At 46.2% G+C, this 19,276-nt stretch overlaps 1 protein-coding gene across 5 annotated transcripts in view; it reads right to left on the minus strand.

Moving 5' to 3' along the window:
• Positions 1-19,276, minus strand: part of LOC139279771 (arf-GAP with SH3 domain, ANK repeat and PH domain-containing protein 2-like) — a 102,906-nt gene that overhangs the window by 64,854 nt on the left and 18,776 nt on the right. For all 5 annotated transcript variants that reach the window (XM_070898977.1, XM_070898974.1, XM_070898973.1 and 2 more), the window contains exons 2-3: positions 8,694-8,766; positions 3,879-4,024 (exon numbers count right to left, since the gene is read on the minus strand). In XM_070898977.1, coding sequence (XP_070755078.1) covers positions 3,879-4,024; positions 8,694-8,766 — 219 coding nt within the window. The remainder of the gene's footprint in view (positions 1-3,878; positions 4,025-8,693; positions 8,767-19,276) is intronic.

The raw sequence follows: 19,276 nt of genomic DNA on the forward strand, positions 1-19,276 counted from the left end.
CTTTGAGATCGCCTTTGCACATACTTGAGTAAAGCCCGGTCAAGTACACCGGGATGGATAGAATTACCTCGAACCATTTTGGAAATCCCCTTCAACTTGCTGGGTCATTCCGGCAATATAACTTTGCTAAAATGAGTTTTACCAGGCTTGTGAAAAGAGAAATATGCAAATGTCACTAGAAAAATTATATTTGCATATTATCAAGCGCAAACAAAATTCAAAGACCGCATCGTACTGAAGGCATAAAGTGTTGCTAGCTGCATGCAGGTCAACACTTTATTCAAGCATGCACAATAATTATCACTGTGATTGTAGGGACATCATGACCAAACCTACCACTACAACAACAACTTGCATTTCCCACATTACAACAGTGATTACAGTTCAAAAGTATTTCATTGGCTGTAAAGCGTTGAGATGTCCAGTGGTCGTGAAAAGTGCTATATAAATCCAAGTCTTTCTTTATATAGCGCCTTTTACGTAGCAAAAACGTCCCAAGGTGCTTCACATGAGCATTATCAAACACAATTCGACACCAAGCCACACATGATATTAGGGCAGGTAACCAAACATTTGGTTAAAGAGGTAGGTTTTAAGGAGCGACTTAGAAAGGAGGAGAGCACGGTAGCGAGGCGGAGAGGTTTAGGAAGGAAATTCCAGAGCTTAGGGCCTTGGCAGCTAAAGGCATGGCCGCCAATGATGGGGCGATAAAAATCCGGGGTGTGCAAGTGGGCAGAATTGGAGGTGTGCAGAGATTTGGGAGGGTTGCAGGAGGTTAGCGAGAAGCCATGCAGGGATTTGAAAGCAAGTATGATCATTTGGTTTTTTTTAAAATGATGGTGTTGCTGGACCAGGAGCCAATGTAGGTCAGCGAGCACAGGGGGTGTTGGGTGAACAGAACGTGGTGCGAGTTAGGGTAGGGCCAGCAGAGTTTTGGATGAGCTCAAGTTTACAGAAGGTGCAAGGTCGGCAAGGAGAGCATTTGGAATAATCAAGTCGAGAGGACACGGAAGCTTGGATGACGGTTTCAGCAGCAGATGGGCTGAGGCAGGGATGGAGACAGCCGATATTAGTGGTGGAAGTAGGAAGTCTTGGTGGCAAATAGAATATGGGGTTGGATACTCAGCTTTGGATTAAATAACCTGAACCTACTCTGACTAGAGAGATGCACATGTGGACTTCCAGCCTGGTGCAAGAATTTTTCCCCTCCTTAACTAAACATCTATCCAAAAAAAGGGGAATAAAAAGAGAGAGCGTTACAAAATAGCTTTATTGTGGTTCTCCTTCCATCCCTGGTTTTCTAATTACCATTATAATGATGTGTCAGCTCAAGTACAGTAAGTTACAGAACATCCCAAAACTGCAAGCAGCACTGTATCAAATGTTGCAATTAAGCAACCAGTTCAACCCAGACTGAAGAAGCAAGTCTGCAAGATGGAGTTCGAAGGCTAACAATAGTAAGCTAACATTTGTAAGCTTGTTTTCAAGTATAAGAAATGTGATTGGCTGTTTTATTAATCTTTATCCCTCAACCAACATCATTAAAAGCAGATTATCTGCTCATTATCACACTGCTGTTTGTGGGACTTCTCTGTGTGCAACTTTAGCTGCCGCATTTCCTACATTACAACAATGACCACATTTCAAAAGTACGTCATTGGCTGTAGAGAGTTTTGGGACGTCCCAAGATGGTGAAAGACGCTTTATAAATGCAAGTTCTTTCTTTAGTGGATCATTAAGAACCCCCAACAACAGGGACAATAATATGTTTTTTAAAAATGCTGTAAGGAAACTGCACTCTGACATTACTGTGAGATCAGTCATAGTTTGGCCATTCCAACGAAAGGGAAATGCAAGCCTGTTGCTGTAGCAACCGTGACCCAACACAGTCAAAAATAATCTTTTTGTTTTAATTTGGAAAACAAGACTCATTTTTTTTTCCAAACTTGAAGGAAGAGATTGTGATTTAAAAATATACATCACCCCAGAGTCTCAGACCAGGTGGATTGTTAAGTCTAGAGTTCCCCAGCTGACTACATTAGGGATGTAATCTGTAAGCTTTAAACAGCATAGATTGAACTAATGGTAACTTCACACAATTGGGCACTGAAACGAGACAAGATCCCGTAAGACAACGAAGCGCTTTAAATAGGAGGAGAGACTAGTCACTGAAACGGGAAATGCCAAGAGCGAATCTGACAGAGATGTACAAGATAATGAAGAGGTCTTGGAGGGAAAATCTATTTCCACTGAGTCAGCAAGGAGAGGGCAATATAGACAAGTGTGAGGTGGTGCATTTAGTAGGAAGAATAAAGGAGGCCACAACTTGGAAAATAGGAGTCTAAATGGGGTGGAGGCGCAAAGGGATCGAATGCTACAGATTCGCAAATCATTAAATGTAGCAACGTAGATTAATAAAAAGTGCAAAAAAAAGCATTGGGATTCATTTCTAGAGGAACAGAATTCAAAAGCAGAGAATTTATGTTAAATGTGTACAGAACCTTGGTTAGACCATACTTGGAGTACTGTGCTCAGTTCTGGTCTCCACGTTACAAAAAAGGAGATAGAAGCATTGGAGAAAGTGCAAAAAAGATTTACAAAGAAGATACCAGAACAGGAAGGTTATATCAATCAGGAAAGATTGAACAGGCTGGGGCCCTTTTCCTGAGAAAAGAAAAGACGGAGAGGTAACCTGATAGAGGTCTTTAAAATTATGAAGGGGTTCGATAGTGTAGAGGGAGAGAAAATGTTTCCATTTGTGAGGAGTCCAAAACTAGGGGCCATAAATATAAGATAGTCACTAATAAATCCAATAAGGAATTCAAAACAAACTTCTTTACTCAGAGTGTGGTGCAAATGTGGAACTCGCTACCACAAGGCACCTCACAGGAGCATTATCAAACAAAATTTGACACCGAGCCGCATAAGGAGATATTAGGACAGATTGGTCAAAGAGGTCGTTTTTAAAGGAGCGTCTTCAAGGAGGAGAGAGGTAGAGAAGTTTAGGGAGGGAATTCCAGAGCTTTGGGCCTAGGCAGCTGAAGACACGGCCATCAACAGCAGAGAAATTAAAATCGAGGAAGTGCAAGAGGCCAGAATTGGAGGAGTACTGAGATCTCAAAGGGTTGTAAGGCTGGAGGAGATGAGAGAGATAGGGAGGGGCGAGGCCACGGAGGGATTTGAAAACAAGCATGAGGATTTTAAAACGGAGGCATTGCCGGACTGGGAGCCAATGCAGGTCAGCAAACACAGGGACTGATGGGTGAACGGGACTTGGGGCGAGTTAGGACACGGGCAGCAGAGTTTTGGGTGAACTCAAGTTTACGGAGGGTGCAAAGTGGGAGGACAGCCAAGAGAGCATCGGAATAGCCAAGTCTAGAGGTAACAAGGGCACAGATGAGAGTTTCAGCAGCAGAAGGGGGGGGGGGATCATGAAATAATGGAGTTATAACGACTTGAATTAGCCCAACATAAAAAAAAAGAGATGGTTAATGAAAATTAAAGTTATTGATAAGGAATACGGCAATTAAGTTCTCCTTGTATGGAGTTGCATTCTAACTTTTATATAATTATGTAATGTAGAAATGAGTGGACTGCCACTTAGAGGGGAGTGAGAGAAATGTATACAAACTGGCAGTGTGTATTATTAGTATTTAGATTCGTAAAGGCCCAAGATGCTGAGCTCAACTGGAACGCATTAGGATTCCCATCAGCAGGTGAGAGTGGAAGTACGACCCTGTGGGTGTATGTTTAAGTACTATTGCGAGTGCGCTATATGTTTAATAAACCTATGACACCTGACTTCAATGTTCCAGAGCCTTAGTGAAAGCCCGACATGAACAACAGCCTTCGATTCATGGAGAGCTGAGCAAGCTTACCAGGTTCTTGAAGAGTGCCGTTACTTCACGCGTGAACACACCCAGGTTGAGGAAGCCGGTGGACAACTCGTTCTTGTTTTGAGATAGATGGTGGTTCCCAAAGCTCTCCAGAACTTCGATGTACTGCTCTTCATTCTCCACATGCGCTGGATACCAACGCAAGGAAAACAAAAAAAAAAAGAGAGACTTCTCATTAGAAGCAAGCTCATGGGATAGCCAGGCTCACCTGTGATAATTCCCAAATGTCGAATAGCGTGTCAACGCCCAGTATCAGAGGGTCTCCAAGTATGCCTGCTCCACCAGCTTCGGTGGAGGGTTCTCGGTACCACTGTGCATTTACCAACTGCACAATCAGGGAGGCTGGCAAAGAATTTCATCTGAAAATACTTTAATATGTAAATGATAAACCCTCCCCCCAAAAAGTTAATTCAAAATAAGTGTTACATATTATCAACAACACCATCACAATATAAGACAGGATGCTCCCACAGTGCAGTTGAGATATGACTGCACTATAGCCAGTGACTCATCTCTGTGAGTAGCACACTCGCCTCGGAGTCAGAAGGTCGCTGGTTCTAACCCCACTTCCGATACTGGCGTTCATAACCTAGGCGGACACTCCAGTGCAGTAACGAGGGAGTGGTTAGAAGTGGTTTGAAGATGTTAAATCGAGGCTCTATCTCCCTGCTCTGGTGGATTGAGTGAATGCGAAAGAGCCCGTGGAACGATCCAAAGAAGAGGAGATCTCCCATTGCTCTGGTCAATCAAAGCCACCAAAAACAGACTCAATTCATTGTTATCTGTGACATTTGGCTGCAAAATAATTATTGCGCTACAAAAGGAACTCCGTACAAGCACGTTGAGACATTTCTGAGCAAGGCAAATACAAGGTTTGTTTAAAGTTGTTTTTTATATGCGCCAAGACTTGTGGCCCCAAGACAGGGGCCTCGTGCAGCCCAAAGCTTGCTGCGATTAGCCATGGCAGGTGGACTTGAAGAGTCGGTTTTGATTGGGCCTTCACAGTCTCCAGCCTTGGCAGATCCATAGGAACAGGAGGAGGCCATTCAGCCCCTCGAGCCTTGCTGCAATGAGAGAGGCTGTGATTCATTACCACTGGGTTTCTCCTATTTATTGCTCAAGTACAGGGGTTTTCCATTCTGCCAAAAGGCTGTGGTCTTGCGGGGGATGATTTAATGACTGGATGGAAATACAGTTCATCTCTTATCTTCACACGCTCTTCCCTTGGAGAATAGCATGCAGAAATGGAAAAATTCACAGGGTGTTTAACAGTTTGACAGGCCGCAACGCGTTTGTTCCTTCCATGGCCGTAACCATCTTTATACCAGCGCATAAGGTGGCTAGTCCTACACAGTACAAGGATTTCATAGGCTCCCACAACCCAACAGATAATGGTTAAACAAAAGCAAAATATTGCGGATGCTGGAATCTGGAATAAAAACAGAAAATGCTGGAAATCTCGGCAGGTCAGGCAGTATCTGTGGCGAGGAAGCAGACGAAGGGTCATCGGCCCGAAACATAACTCTGCTTCCTCGCCACAGATGCTGCCTGACCTGCTGCGATTTCCAGGTAATGTTTAAATCTACGACCCATTAATTTGCATATATCCAAGTAGCTGATGTTTATAGGTGTGTTGCCATTTTAGAATTGATCCATTGGAAAGACAACAACCCCAAGAACAGCCCTTTCAAAACCTGCATGCCAACAGAATTCAAACACGGCAAACCAGTATATGAGAAATACAAGCAGAGAGAGAACAGTGTGGCCGAGGCTTTGTGAGTTGCATTAAAAGGGGTTGGAGGAGCTATGTACCATGGTGTGGACATCTCTGCTCTAGTAGAGAAGTGTCTATACAGTACTGAGCAAGTGTCCGTCTTAAGTTGTTGTCAGAAATGCGACTCGTACCGAAGCCCCCAGATAGAGGACAGACACCAACCTACCATCGCAAGGCATGGCCCAGTGGTTTTCCCCAAGCTTGGCACCCCCAGGCCACCCAGCAACTGGGCAAAGTGTCAAAATTGACAGGCTTTGCCCCACTGGGTGCAGTGCTGTGAGATTTCAAATCCCTCCATGGCCTCACCCCTCCCTATCGCTGTAACCTCCTCCAGCCCGACAACCCTCGCAGATCTCTGCGTTCCTCCAACTTTGGGCTCTTGCTCATCCCAGAGTTTAAATCGCTGCACCTTCAGCCATCTAGGTCCCAAGGTCTGGAATTCCCTCCCGAGACCTCTCCCCCCTGCTTAAAACCTACCTCTTTGACCAAGCTTTTGGTCACCTGTCCCAATATCTCCTTACGTGGCTCAGTGTAAAGTTTTGTTTGATAACGCTTCTGTGAATCGCTTAGCGGCGTTTTACGATGTTAAATGCGCTATATAAAACGCAAGTTGTTGTTGTTGACAGCCATGACCTGGCACGGACCAAACAGAATTTTCAAAACTTCCTGTTGAAAATGTTGGGACCAAAAAATATTAAAGCAAACTGCAAATGACCTGGGGGCCATCCCACCTCTCTTCTGCCGCAACCACCCGCCCCATGCCACCTCACAGGATTTGTGGTGATGGTCCTGGCCTTACGAGAGTCATCATCGGCAGTCCCTCGAAATCGAGGAAGACTTGCTTCCACTCTAAAAATGAGTTCTTAGGTGGCAGAACAGTCCAATACAGGAATTACAGTCCATGGGACAGATAGTCGTTGAGGGAAGGGGTGGGTGGAACTGGTTTGCCGCACGCTCCTTCTGCTGCCTGCGCTTGTTTTCTGCATGCTCTCGGCGATGAGACTCGAGGTGCTCAGCGCCTTCCCGGATGCTCTTCCTCCACTTTGGGAGTTCTTTAGCCGGGGATTCCTAGGTGCCGGTGGGGATGTTGCATTTTATCAAGGAGGCTTTGAGGGTGTCCTTGAAATGTTTCCTCTGCCCACCTGGGGCTTGCTTGCCGTGTAGGAGTTCAGAGTACGAGGGTAGGCTAGGCTGGTGCTTGCCCTCTTTCTGGGGGGCTTGGATATGAGTCCCATTTCCGTCAGCCTCATGCAGTTCTCTTCTGAACAAATGAAGCTGTCGCTGGACAGGAAGCCCATCATGTGCTGTATGGGGGGAAATGTGTGCCTGGAAGGCCCGGAGCCAGTCAGAAATGTGACTAATCCCTCTGAGCAGCTGAAAACCACGATGGGATGCCGATCATCTGATCCTTGGTGGGAATGACATCTGTACTGGCTTATCAGCGAATGGATTTTCATCCAATTGTTGCTCTAATCCACCCCCCCATCCCTTTGGTGGTGTGATCTCCACACCTGGCCAACCCTCTTGTCCTCTTTCCCCATTACCTGGTGCGGACAGTGAGTAATTGATTTTTAAAGAACCCAGTGGGGTTTCCCTCGCTTCACATTCCTAGAATCCCTACTTTTGTCTCGGATCCAAATGTTATCTCCTGCAACTGTTGACTCAATGATGTGGGTTTAGGATCAATTTCTTGATGCAGGTTTGTTAGACCATGGATTGCTCCATCATAGTTGAGGAAGAGGCGATTGCATCTATTAGAAGGAAATGTGGATAAACAATTGAAGCAGAGAGAAAGATTCAGGGCTAAGGAGAAAGGGTGGGATAAACAGAACCGGCACAGACATGATGGGCCAAATGGCCTCCTTCTGTGGTTGTAAACTTCTATGGTTCTATGATTTCTGCTGGGATACAAGAACTTGCATTTATACAACAGCTTTCAGGGCCTCAGGATGTCTCGAAGCGTTTTACAGCCAAAGAAATGTAGTTACTTTTGTAATATAGGAAATGCAGCAGATAATTTGTACACAGAAAGGTCCCACAAACAGCAATGGGATATATTTAGCGATGTTGATTGTGGGATAACTATTGGTAGGACACCAGGTAGAACTCCCATGCTCTTGTTCCAATAGTGCCATGGGATCTTTTGCGCCTACCTGAGGGGGCAGATGGGGTCTCGGTTTAACATCTCATCCAAAAGACGGCACTTCCAACAGTGCAGCACTGGGAATGTTACAACAACAACTTGTGTTTATATAGCGCCTTTAACATAGTGAAACATCCCAAGGCGCTTCACAGGAGTATTGCAAGGCAAAAAATGTGACACTGAGCCTCAAGGAGAAATTAGGGCAGGTGGCCAAAAGCTTGGTCAAAGAAGTTGGTTTTAAGGAGCGTCTTAAAGGAGGAAAGAGAGGTAGAGAGGCGGAGAGGTTTAGGCAGGGAGTTCCAGAGCTTAGGGCCTAGGCGACAGAAGGCACAGAGCATATATTATGTGCTCAGGCCTCTGGAGTGGATCTTGAACCCACAACTTTGACTCAAAGGCAAGAGTGCTACCCACTGAGCCACGGCTAACAGCAATAAGCAGTGTTGGGGGGTGGGGGGGGTGTAATATATTATATATCCAATGATCTGTTGAGGCCGAAAGAGAACGTCAACAAATACATGTACACAGGGGACACAGGAATTGAGGGACAGGGAAGAATATTTATTTAGGTTAAAATTCACTGAGGAGGTTATCCTTCGAGTGCATTGAAACATTAGAACAGCACACCGCCCACCTTGCTTAATAAATGGCATGTCAATGAAGCAAGAGGGAACACTAAAGATTTACTCACTCTCCCCTTTCTTTGGAAATGTTTTCACACAAGGGACTTTCAGAGGTAATTATCCTCCATGCACAATTCTCCATTCCTCCCTTTCCAAGCACTGTTCCCCCGAGGTAAGGATTTCCCCATGCAAAGTATAGCATTAGTCAATCATACTGTCTCAAAAATCAACACGTTTTGGATTGTGACCCCGTGACTTACAGAGTCCAGAGGAGTGGATGGCTTTAACCAACTTCTTCATCTTCAGCAAGATAGTCTGATCCGCCTCCAGTGACTACAAGGCAACAAAAAAAAACAGAGCACCATCAGGCCACAGGCTTTTAAAGGAGACTTTCAGCCAAGCCAGCAACAGAGAGAGAGAGAGAGAGAGAGAGAGACACAGCTCCAACAGGTTATACTGACAGCAGACAGCAACACAGAGCATAAAAACAACAGAAGTGACCCGTACACCTCCTCTCAAGGTTAAAAAAGCTCAACATCTCCCAGTCTTTCCTCAAATATCTGGTCTTGTCAACACCATCTCCAGGGCCCAGATATTTCCAGTGTGTTTCAGTGATCGGAACTGGCCATACTACTCAAGATGCAGTCTGGCCAAAGCTCTGTGCCATTTGAACACAAATTTGCACGTAAATTTGATCTGGCTCCTTTCTCCCCTGCCCAAAGTTGCTTTCTTAGATTCGAATTGTGCCTCCAAATTTGGCCATGTCTGCAAATTTGCTGCTTCTGAATCCAAGTCATTATCTTAATTAGAAACATAGAATTTACAGTATAGATTCAGGCCATTTGGCCCAACTAGGCCATGCCGTGTTTAGGCTCCACACGAGCCTCCTCCAACGAACCCCATCAACATATCCTCCTATTCCTTTCGCCCTCATGTATTTATCTAACTTCCCTTTAAATGCATCATGGGATCCTGATACTTCTGTGGGGCAGCCTACCTGTAATATATATAGCTCCACCAGTGGACCACTGTGGCATTGCAGCCATTGCTGTTTACAACAAGTGGGAACAAGTCACGTGACTGGCTTCCTGAAGTTATCAGCCATCTTACACCCGGTGTGTTTGTGATGTCGTACTGAAAACCTAACACTGCCCAACACTTGCTCCCCCACAGGTAACCCCATCATGATTCCTCCAAGGAGCACCTGTGGCTTCCTACCCTTCAACCAGTTTCCTTTCCACTCCAACCCTTCACCACCTTACAACAGGAGAAGGCCACTCAGCTCCTCGAGCCTGTTGCGCCATTTAAATAGATCATGGCTGATCTGTATTTCGACTCCATCTACCCACCTTGGTTCCGTAACCCAGAATACAAAATTTATTCATCTCAGTTTTGACATTTTCAATTGACCCCCAGCCTCAACAGCTCTTTGGAGTCGAGAGTTATAGATTTCCACTAACTTTTATGTGAAGAAGTGCTTCCTGACATCACCCCTGAACCTAGCTCTAATTTTAAGCTTATGTCCCCTTGTTCTGGACTCCCCCATCAGAGAAAACAGTTTCTCTCTATCTACCCTATCAATTACTTTAATCACCTTAAACACCACGATCTGATCACCCCTTAATCGTCGATATGAAAAGGGAATACAAGCCTGGTCATAATTTAACCATTTTAGCCCCAGTATCATTCTGGTGAATCTGCGCTACACCCCCTGAAAGGCCAATATATCCCTCCTGAGGTGTGGAATGCAGTGCTCCAGATTTGGTCAAACTGGAGCTTTATACAACTGTCGCGTAACTTGGATTTATATTGCGTCTGTAACATGCAAATAAGGTTTCCACGCACTTAAACTACAGCTGAGCCTAATCTAGCCAACACCCACAAATATTGAAGGCAGCTCAATTACATCTCTTAAACGAATATTCAAAAGAAACACGATTAGATTCAATACTGCAATATTGTTATGGGAATTTTAAACAAGGAAAAACATGCTGCTCAGCCCTACCAGAGTGTTGGCGTTTGATTACTATCCACAATCGCACAAAGGACTCTTCTCTTCTCATTTAGCAAATTTGATTTTTTTTATAGCGCCTTTCACGACCACAGGATGTCCCAAACTTGACTTCATAAGTACTTTTGAAGTATAGTCACTGTTACAATGTAGGAAAACGCAACCCAATTTTGCACACGCCAAGGTCCCACAAACAGCAATGTGATAATGACCAGTTCATTTGTTTGTGATGTTGGTTGAGGGATAAATATTGGCCAGGACACCAGGAATAACTCGCCTGCTCGTCTTCGGAAAAGTGCCCGTGGGATCTTCTACGTCCACCTGAGAGGGCAGACGGGGTCTCGGTTGAATGTCTCATCTGAAAGACGGCACCTCCGACAGTGCAGTGCTCCCTCTGCACTCCACTAGGAGTGTCAGCCTGGATTTTGTGCTCAAGTCTCAGGAGTGGGGCTTGAACCCTCAACCTTCTGACGCAGGAGGCGCGAGTGCTGATCATAAATAAATGTGATAAATAAATAAATAAATAAATACACGATCGAGAATCCCGACACTTCACCACCTTCCCAACACAGAGGGGCCGTGGCCAATCGCGGCAGGACAATTGCTGCCGAGGACTGATGACCACCAGCTCAGACCAGCTTCCTTGGCCAAGCTGGTGTGTCAAACCAGTGAATCTCCTGGTCTAGTCTACCCATGTCTGTGAAGCAGTGCAACAAATGGGAGCTTTTATATTGGTGACGGTTGACTGATGGTAAACGTGCAAATCTCTGGTTATCAGCTGTAAATATAAACGGAGAACAAAGCAACTCGGGTTAATCTTTCCCGACCTTCTGTCACTGCACCAGGTGCCTCACCAGGTTTTCCACAACATGATTAGACTCCTGCAAAATTGTTTGGAACTTAGACAGCCTCCGACAGTGTGCCCTTTCCTATGTCAGGCGTATACTACCTAATTTGCATATCGGGCTATCCCTGTGCTCATCTTCAGATGCCAACTTTTACAAACATGTTCAAAGTTCCTATGTTCTCCACTTCCCAGTATCTGCACATTTAACCCTCGAGTGCCTGAGAATTGAAAACTAAGCAGACAAGAAACTAATGTCTCATAAAAGAAATAGAATAGTCCCACAGGGAGGACGCACCACTCAATCGGGACCGCTCCACCTCTCTCACCCACCCCCCACCCCAACCTGCCCTGGTCCACCACTCTCACCCTCTGTCTGCCCAAGCCCACCCCTTGCCAGCTGCCTGAACCACCACTCTCTACCCTGCCCCGGCCCAGCCCTCGCACCCCCCCTCCCCTCCTTGCCCAGGCCCCACCTCTCTCACCTCCCCTAGGCCCCACCCCTTCCCCTCCTTGCCCATGCCCCACCTCTCGCACCCCCCCTCCTCGTGCCCAAACCCCCACCTCTGGGCCCAGCCCAGCACCACCTCTCGTGTTCTCTCTTCCCCCCCCACCCCCCCCCCCCCCCGCCCCAGTTCTAAAATCACAACAGTCTTTAGCTGGCATCAGGCATCAGTTAGTGTGACAGCGGACAGAGCAGGAAGTCTTTATTTCTCCAACAATGGAAGAGGAACATTTCATCCAGGGTTCATATTTCTGATCGAGATTGCGTGGGGGTCAGAGGTCAGGCATGGGTTCGGCAGAGGTCAAATGAGTACCCACTGTCTAGGCTCACACATCAGGATGGTAGCAGAGCAGCTACCAGAAACACCAAAACAGTTCTCAGTCAGTGCTTTCAGGAGCAAAGGGGAGAAAATTGCACAAACAACATTCCTCTATTATTTACTGTGTGTAGATAAAGAATTACTGGCAACAACCTATTGCATCAACTTGGAGTCCATCCAGATCCATACATCAAGACAATACAGAGCTCCCTTTGTCCCACAGTCACTTCCCGAGTTTAAAAAGGCACGTGTTGTTCTTGTAGCACAGCCTGCTACTATTTTATTCCTTTCCCCCCCCCCCACCCCTTCCTGACTGACGTTAGCGTACAGTTCCAGGGCACTAACAGTCCTCCAATGCCTCACCCATGTAACAGTGTCTTCATGTGCAACATTATTTGATAGGAGGGTTCAAAATTGTGAAGGGTTTTAATAGAGTAAATAAGGGGAAACCGTTTCCACTGGCGAGAGGGTCGGTAACCAGAGGACACAGATTTAACAACAACAACAACTTGTATTTATATAGCGCCTTTAACGTAGTGAAACGTCCCGAGGTGCTTCATGGGTGTATTATGAGATTAAAAATATGACACCGAGCTGCATAAAGAGAAATTAGGGCAGGAGACCAAAAGCTTGGTCAAAGATGTATGTTTTAAGGAGCGTCTTGAAAGGAGGAGAGAGGGGGAGAGGTTTAGGCAGGGAGTTCCAGAGCTTGGGGCCTAGGCAACAGAAGGCACAGCCACCAATTGAGGTTGAGGTAATTGGCAAAAGAACCAGAGGCAACAGGAAGAGAGAATGGTACGTAGCAAGTTGTTTTGAACTGCAATGCACTGCCTGAAAGGGAGGTGGAAAGCAGATTCAGTAATAAATTTATAAAAGGGAATTGGATAAATACTTGGGATGTGGAGATAGAGCAGGGGAGTGGGACTAATTGGATAGCTCTTTCAAAAAAGAGCCAGTACAGGCACGGTGGGCCAAATGGCCTCCTTCTGTGCTGCGTCATTCGATCATTATTCAACCAAGGAGGCTTTGCAGCTGAACTCAATACTGGCTTGCTCTCCCCCACCAAAAACACACGCACACACGCTATGCAGGAGCGGAAACCCTCGCTGACTTCCCCTCCCAATCCAGGGGTGCGGAAGCCAATTCCAGCACCACAGCCGAGATTGCTGAGCGCAGCACAGACTGGGGGGGAGGGGGGGGGGGGGGGGGGAGCACCAAACACTCCAGACTCGCTGTCTGCGTGGCTCACTGGCACACCAGGCAGCGATGCAGCTGCTAGCTATTTCACAAATCAATGCAGTTCAGCTCCGAGAGCCCATGCTGCATTCCTCACTGCACTCTTTTCAGGCAGACACTAACCCATTTCAAATGGGTAACATCTGCCTTAGGGCACATAAAGTACGAGTGCACGGTTACATACATAAACTTCATTGAATTGAAAATACCTTAGCAGATTTTTAAAGATAGAAAACATGCAGACACATCATCACAGCCCCCAATAATGCCTGCCGCTCAGTATTGTCATACTTATTAGTTTAAAGTTACAAAGCCAATTAAGGCCGTTCAAAGTTGAGCTCATGTCCACTGTAGACTGCCCTCCCCCTTATCTCAGCTGCTCTAAAGCAGAGTATCAGGACCAGATTCAGCTCAAAACAACACCGCCCCCCACCCCCACCCGCCCATCTTCCTCCCGCCGCCCCGCCTCCCCCAGGTACTCTGCCACAGGGAATATGGACTCGCTAATCTCTACGGTGCAAGGCACAACGTACCCCTCGTAGAACCCTTGTACGGTACACTACTGCAGAGAGGGTTGCAACCCACAACAGGACCATCTTAAAGAAAGAACTTGCGTTTAATGTACCGCCTTTCACATCCACAGGATGTCGCAAAGCGCTTTACAGCCAATGAAGTACTTCTGAAGTGTAGTCACTGTTGTAATGTAGGAATCGTGGCAGCCTATTTGCGCACAGCAAGCTCCCACGGACCACAATGTGGTAATGAGCAGATAATCTGTTTTAGCGATGTGGGTCGAGGGCTGAATATGGGCCAGGGCACCAGGGGGAGAACTCCCCCTGCTCTTTTTCACAATAATGCCATGGGATCCCCATCCAGAGACAAGCATCAACAACATTCCAAGCCACTGAGCACCCGTCTGCCCACCCACCACCATCCCACTGCCCCCTCCTCCGCCCCGCCCCGCCAACCTGGACAAACACCACCCCTCCGCCTCTGAATTGGGACACGTGTCAGTATTTATATTGCAATGAATCTGCCCACTCTGCCTTGCTTCCTTCATAAATGCTGGAATATTTTGATCCACCGTCTGTATGCAGTGTTTCTGCGTTATGGAGAGTTTGACCAGGAGCTCCGCTATTCCACAGGGTCCTTGAGTTAATCTGCCCCTGTCCCGCCCGAGAATGGCGACAGGAGCTTCAATTTAACGTCTCACCCAAAAAGGCAGAAAACCTTTCTTTCAAATTTCTACTTGTAAAAATGTATCGCTCGCACTTTTTTTTTTACTTCTATCTCTGGCCAAGAGTCAAGGTACGGTTGTCATGGAAACCCATCGATCCCACTCTGCAACCAGCCATTATTAGGTTCTTGCGAGTGCCGTTGGATTAAAGAAACTAATTCACTCTTCCCCAATATTGACTCCAGAAGAATCCTGACAAGTTATTATTCCTTCGATTTGTAATCCCTCGAATATAGAAGTTTGAGGTGATCTGATCGAGGAGTTTAAAATGTTGTAAGGATTCGATGAGGTAGAATGAAAGACTTGCACTTATATAGTGCCTTTCATAACCTCAGGACATCCCAAACCGCATCACAGCCAATGAAGTGCTTCTGAAATGTAGGGACTTTTGTAATGTAGGAAACGCGGCAGCCATGTCATGCACAGCAAGCTCCCACAACAGCAGTGAGATAATAGAGCCAGATAATCTGTTTTAGTGGTATGGCCCAGGGTAGTGTAGTGCCGTGGGATCTTTTACATCCACCTGAGGGGATAGACAGGGCATCAGTTGAACATCTCATGCGAAAGACGGCACCTCCAACAGTGCTGCACTCCTTCGACACTGCACTGGGAGTGTCAGCACAGAGTTTTGTGCTGAAGTCTATGAAGTGGGACTTGAACCCACAACCTTCTGACTCAGTTGTGAGAGTGTTGCCCACTGAGCCATGGCTAGGACCAAGATAAACTATTTCCTGTGCTGGGGAAATCAAGGGGAGATAATCTTAAAATTAAAACCAGGCCCTTTAGGAGGGAAATCAGGAAGCACTTTTTCCTCAAAGGGGAGTAGAAATCTGGAACTCTCTCCCCAAAAGGCTGTGGTTGCTAAGGAACAATTGGAGCTTTCAAGATTGAGATCAATAAATTTTGTCAGTGCCAGATAGGGAATGGATGACCAACAGGAAGAGCAGTGCAAGGAAGGTAGTGCAGGGGTCCCCTGCGGTCATCCCCCTGCAAAACAGATAGACCGCTTTGGGTACTGTTGAGGGGGGATGACTCATCAGGGGAGGGCAGCAGCAGCCAAGTTCATGGCACCGTGGGTGGCTCTGCTGTACAGGAGGACAGGAAAAAGAGTGGGAGAGCTATAGTAATAGGGGATTCAATTGTAAGGGGAATAGATAAGACGTTTCTGTGGCCGCAACCGAGACTCCAGGATGGTATGTTGCCTCCCTGGCGCAAGGGTCAAGGATGTCTCGGAGCCGGTGCAGGACATTCTGAAAAGGGAGGGTGAACAGCCAGTTGTCGTGGTGCAAATAGGTACCAATGATATAGGTAAAAAAATGGGATGAGGTCCTACAAGACAAATTTACGGAGCTAGGAAGTAAATTAAAAAGTAGGACCTCAAAAGTAGTAATCTCAGGATTGCTACCAGTGCCACGTGCTAGTCAGAGTAGGAATCGCAGGATAGCTCAGCTGAATATGTGGCTTGAGGAGTGGTGCAGAAGGGAGGGATTTAAATTCCTGGGACATTGGAACCGGTTCTGGGGGAGGTGGGACCAGTACAAACCGGACGGTCTGCATCTGGGCAGGACCAGAACCATTGTCCTAGGGGGAGTGTTTGCTAGTGCTTTTGGGGAGGGGTTAAACTAATATGGCATGGGGATGGGAACCTATGCAGGGAGACAGAGGGAAGTAGAATGGGGGCAGAAGCACTAGATAGAAAAAAGAAAAGTAAAAGTGGAGGGCAGAGAAACCTAAGGCAAAAAGGGCCACATTACACCAAAGTTCTAAAGGGGCAAAGTGTGTATAGAAAGACAAGCCTGAAGGCTCTGTGCCTCACTGCGAGGAGTATTCGGAATAAGGTGGACGAATTAACTCCGCAGATAGCAGGTAACGGGTATGATGTAATTGGCATCACGGAGACATGGCTCCAGGGTGACCAAGGCTGGGAACTCAACATTCAAGGGTATTCAACATTTAGGAAGGCTAGACAGAAAGGAAAAGGAGGCGGGGTGGCATTGCTGGTTAAAGAGAAAATTAATGCAATAGTAAGAAAGGACGTGAGCTTGAATGATGTGGAATCGGTATGGGTGGAGCTACGGAATACCAAGGGGCAGAAAACACTAATGGGAGTTATGTACAGACCACTAAACAGTAGAAGTAAGGTTGGGGACAGCATCAAACAACAAACTAGGGATGCATGCAATAAAGGTACAACAATTATCATGGGTGACTTTAATCACATATTGATTGGGTTAACCAAACTGGTAGCAATGCGGTGGAGTAGGATTTCCTGGAGTGTATTAGGGATGGTTTTCTAGACCAATATGTCGAGGAACCAACCAGAGAGCTGGCCATCCTAGACTGGGTCTTGTGTAATGAGAGAGGATTAATTAGCAATCTTGTTGTGCGAGGCCCCTTGGGGAAGAGTGACCATAATATGGTAGCATTCTTCATTAAGATGGAGAGTGACACAGTTAATTCAGAGAATAGGGTCCTGAACTTAAGAAAAGGTAACTTCGATGGTTTGAGGCGTCACTTGGCTAGAATAGACTAGCGAATGATACTTAAAGGGTTGACGGTGGATAAGCAATGGCAAACATTTAAAGATCACATGGATGAACTTCAGCAATTGTACGTCCCTGTCTGGAATACAAATAAAACAGGGAAGGTGGCTCAACCGTGGCTAACAAGGGAAATTAAGGATAGTGTTAAATCCAAGGAAGAGGCATATAAATTGGCCAAAAAAAGCAACAAACCTGAGGACTGGGAGAAATTTAGAACTCAGCAGAGGAGGACAAAGGGTTTAATTAAGAGGGGGAAAATAGATACGAGAAAAAGCTTGCCGGGAACATAAAAACTGACTGCAAAAGCTTCTATAGATATGTGAAGAGAAAAAGATTAGTGAAGACAAATGTAGGTCCCTTGCAGTTGGATTCAGGTGAATTTATAATAGGGAATAAAGAAATGGCAGACCAATTGAACAAATACTTTGGTTTTGTCTTCACGAAGGAAGTACTAGGGGACCAAGGATCTAGTGAGAAGGAGGAACTGAAGGATATACTTATTAGGCAGGAAATTGTGTTAGAGAAATTGATGGGATTGAAGCCCGATAAATCCCTGGAGCCTGATAGTCTGCATCCCAGACTACTTAAGGAAGTAGCCTTAGAAATAGTGGATGCATTGGTGATCATTTTCCAACAGTCTATCGACTCTGGATCAGTTCCTATGGACTGGAGGGTAGCTAATATACCACCAATTTTTAAAAAGGGAGGGCGAGAGAAAGCAAGTAATTATAGACCGGTTAGCTTGACATCAGTAGTGGGGAAAATGTTGGAAGCAATTATTAAGGATGAAATAGCAGCGCATTTGCAAAGCAGTGACAGGATCAGTCCAAGTCAGCATGGATTTATGAAGGGGAAATCATGCTTGACAAATCTTCTGGAATTGTTTGAGGATGTAACTAGTAGAGTGGACAAGGGAGAACCAGTGGATGTGGTGTATTTGGACTTTCAAAAGGCTTTTGACAAGGTTCCACACAAGAGATTGGTGTGCAAAATCAAAGCACATGGTATTGGGGGTAATATACTGACGTGGATAGAGAACTGGTTGGCAGACAGGAAGCAGAGAGTCGGGATAAACGGGTCCTTTTCAGAATGGCAGGCAGTGATTAGTGGAATGCCGCAGGGCTCAGTGCTGGGACCCCAGCTATTTACAATATACATCAATGGTTTGGATGAAGGAATTAAGTGGAGTATCTCCAAGTTTGCAGATGACACTAAACTGGGTGGCGGTGTGAGCTGTGAGGGGGACGCTAGGAGGCTGCAGGGTGACTTGCGACAGGTTAGGTGAGTGGGCAAATGCATGGCAGATGCAGTATAATGTGGATAAATGTGAGGTGATCCACATTGGGGGCAAAAACGCGAAGACAGAATATTATCCGAATGGCGGCAGATTAGGAAAAGGGAAGGTGCAACGAGACCTGGGTGTCATGGTTCATCAGTCATTGAAAGTTGGCATACAGGTACAACAGGCGGTGAAGGTGGCAAATGGTATGTTGGCCTTCATAGCTAGGAGATTTGAGTATAGGAGCAGGGAAGTCTTACTGCAGTCATACAGGGCCTTGGTGAGGCCTCACCTGGAATATTGTGTTCAGTTTTGGTCTCCTAATCTGAGGAAGGACGTTCTTGCTACTGAGGGAGTGCAGCGAAGGTTCACCAGACTGATTCCCAGGATAGCAGGACTGACACATGAGGAGATGCTGGATCAACTGGGCCTTTATACATTGGAGTTTAGAAGGTTGAGAGGGGATCTCATAGAAACATATAAGATTCTGACGCGACGGGACAGGTTAGATGGGGGTAGAATGTTCCCGATGTTGGGGAAGTCCAGAACCAGGGGACACAGTCTTAGGATAACAGGTAGGCCATTTTGGACTGAGATGAGGAGAAACTTCTTCACTCAGAGAGGGTTGTTAACCTGTGGAATTCTCTGACATGGAGTTGTTGATGCCAGTTCATTGGATATATTCAAGAGGGAGTTAGATATGGCCCTTACGGCTAAGGGGATCAAGGGGTATGGAGAGAAAGCAGGAAAGGGATACTGAGGGAATGATCAGCCATGATCTTATTGAATGGCTTACTCCTGCACCTATTTTCTATGTTTCTATGTAAGAGTATCAAGGGATATGGAGAAAAGGCTGGAAAACGGACTTC

Source organism: Pristiophorus japonicus, chromosome 14, assembly GCF_044704955.1.
Source record: "Pristiophorus japonicus isolate sPriJap1 chromosome 14, sPriJap1.hap1, whole genome shotgun sequence".
Classification (NCBI taxonomy): domain Eukaryota; kingdom Metazoa; phylum Chordata; class Chondrichthyes; family Pristiophoridae; genus Pristiophorus; species Pristiophorus japonicus.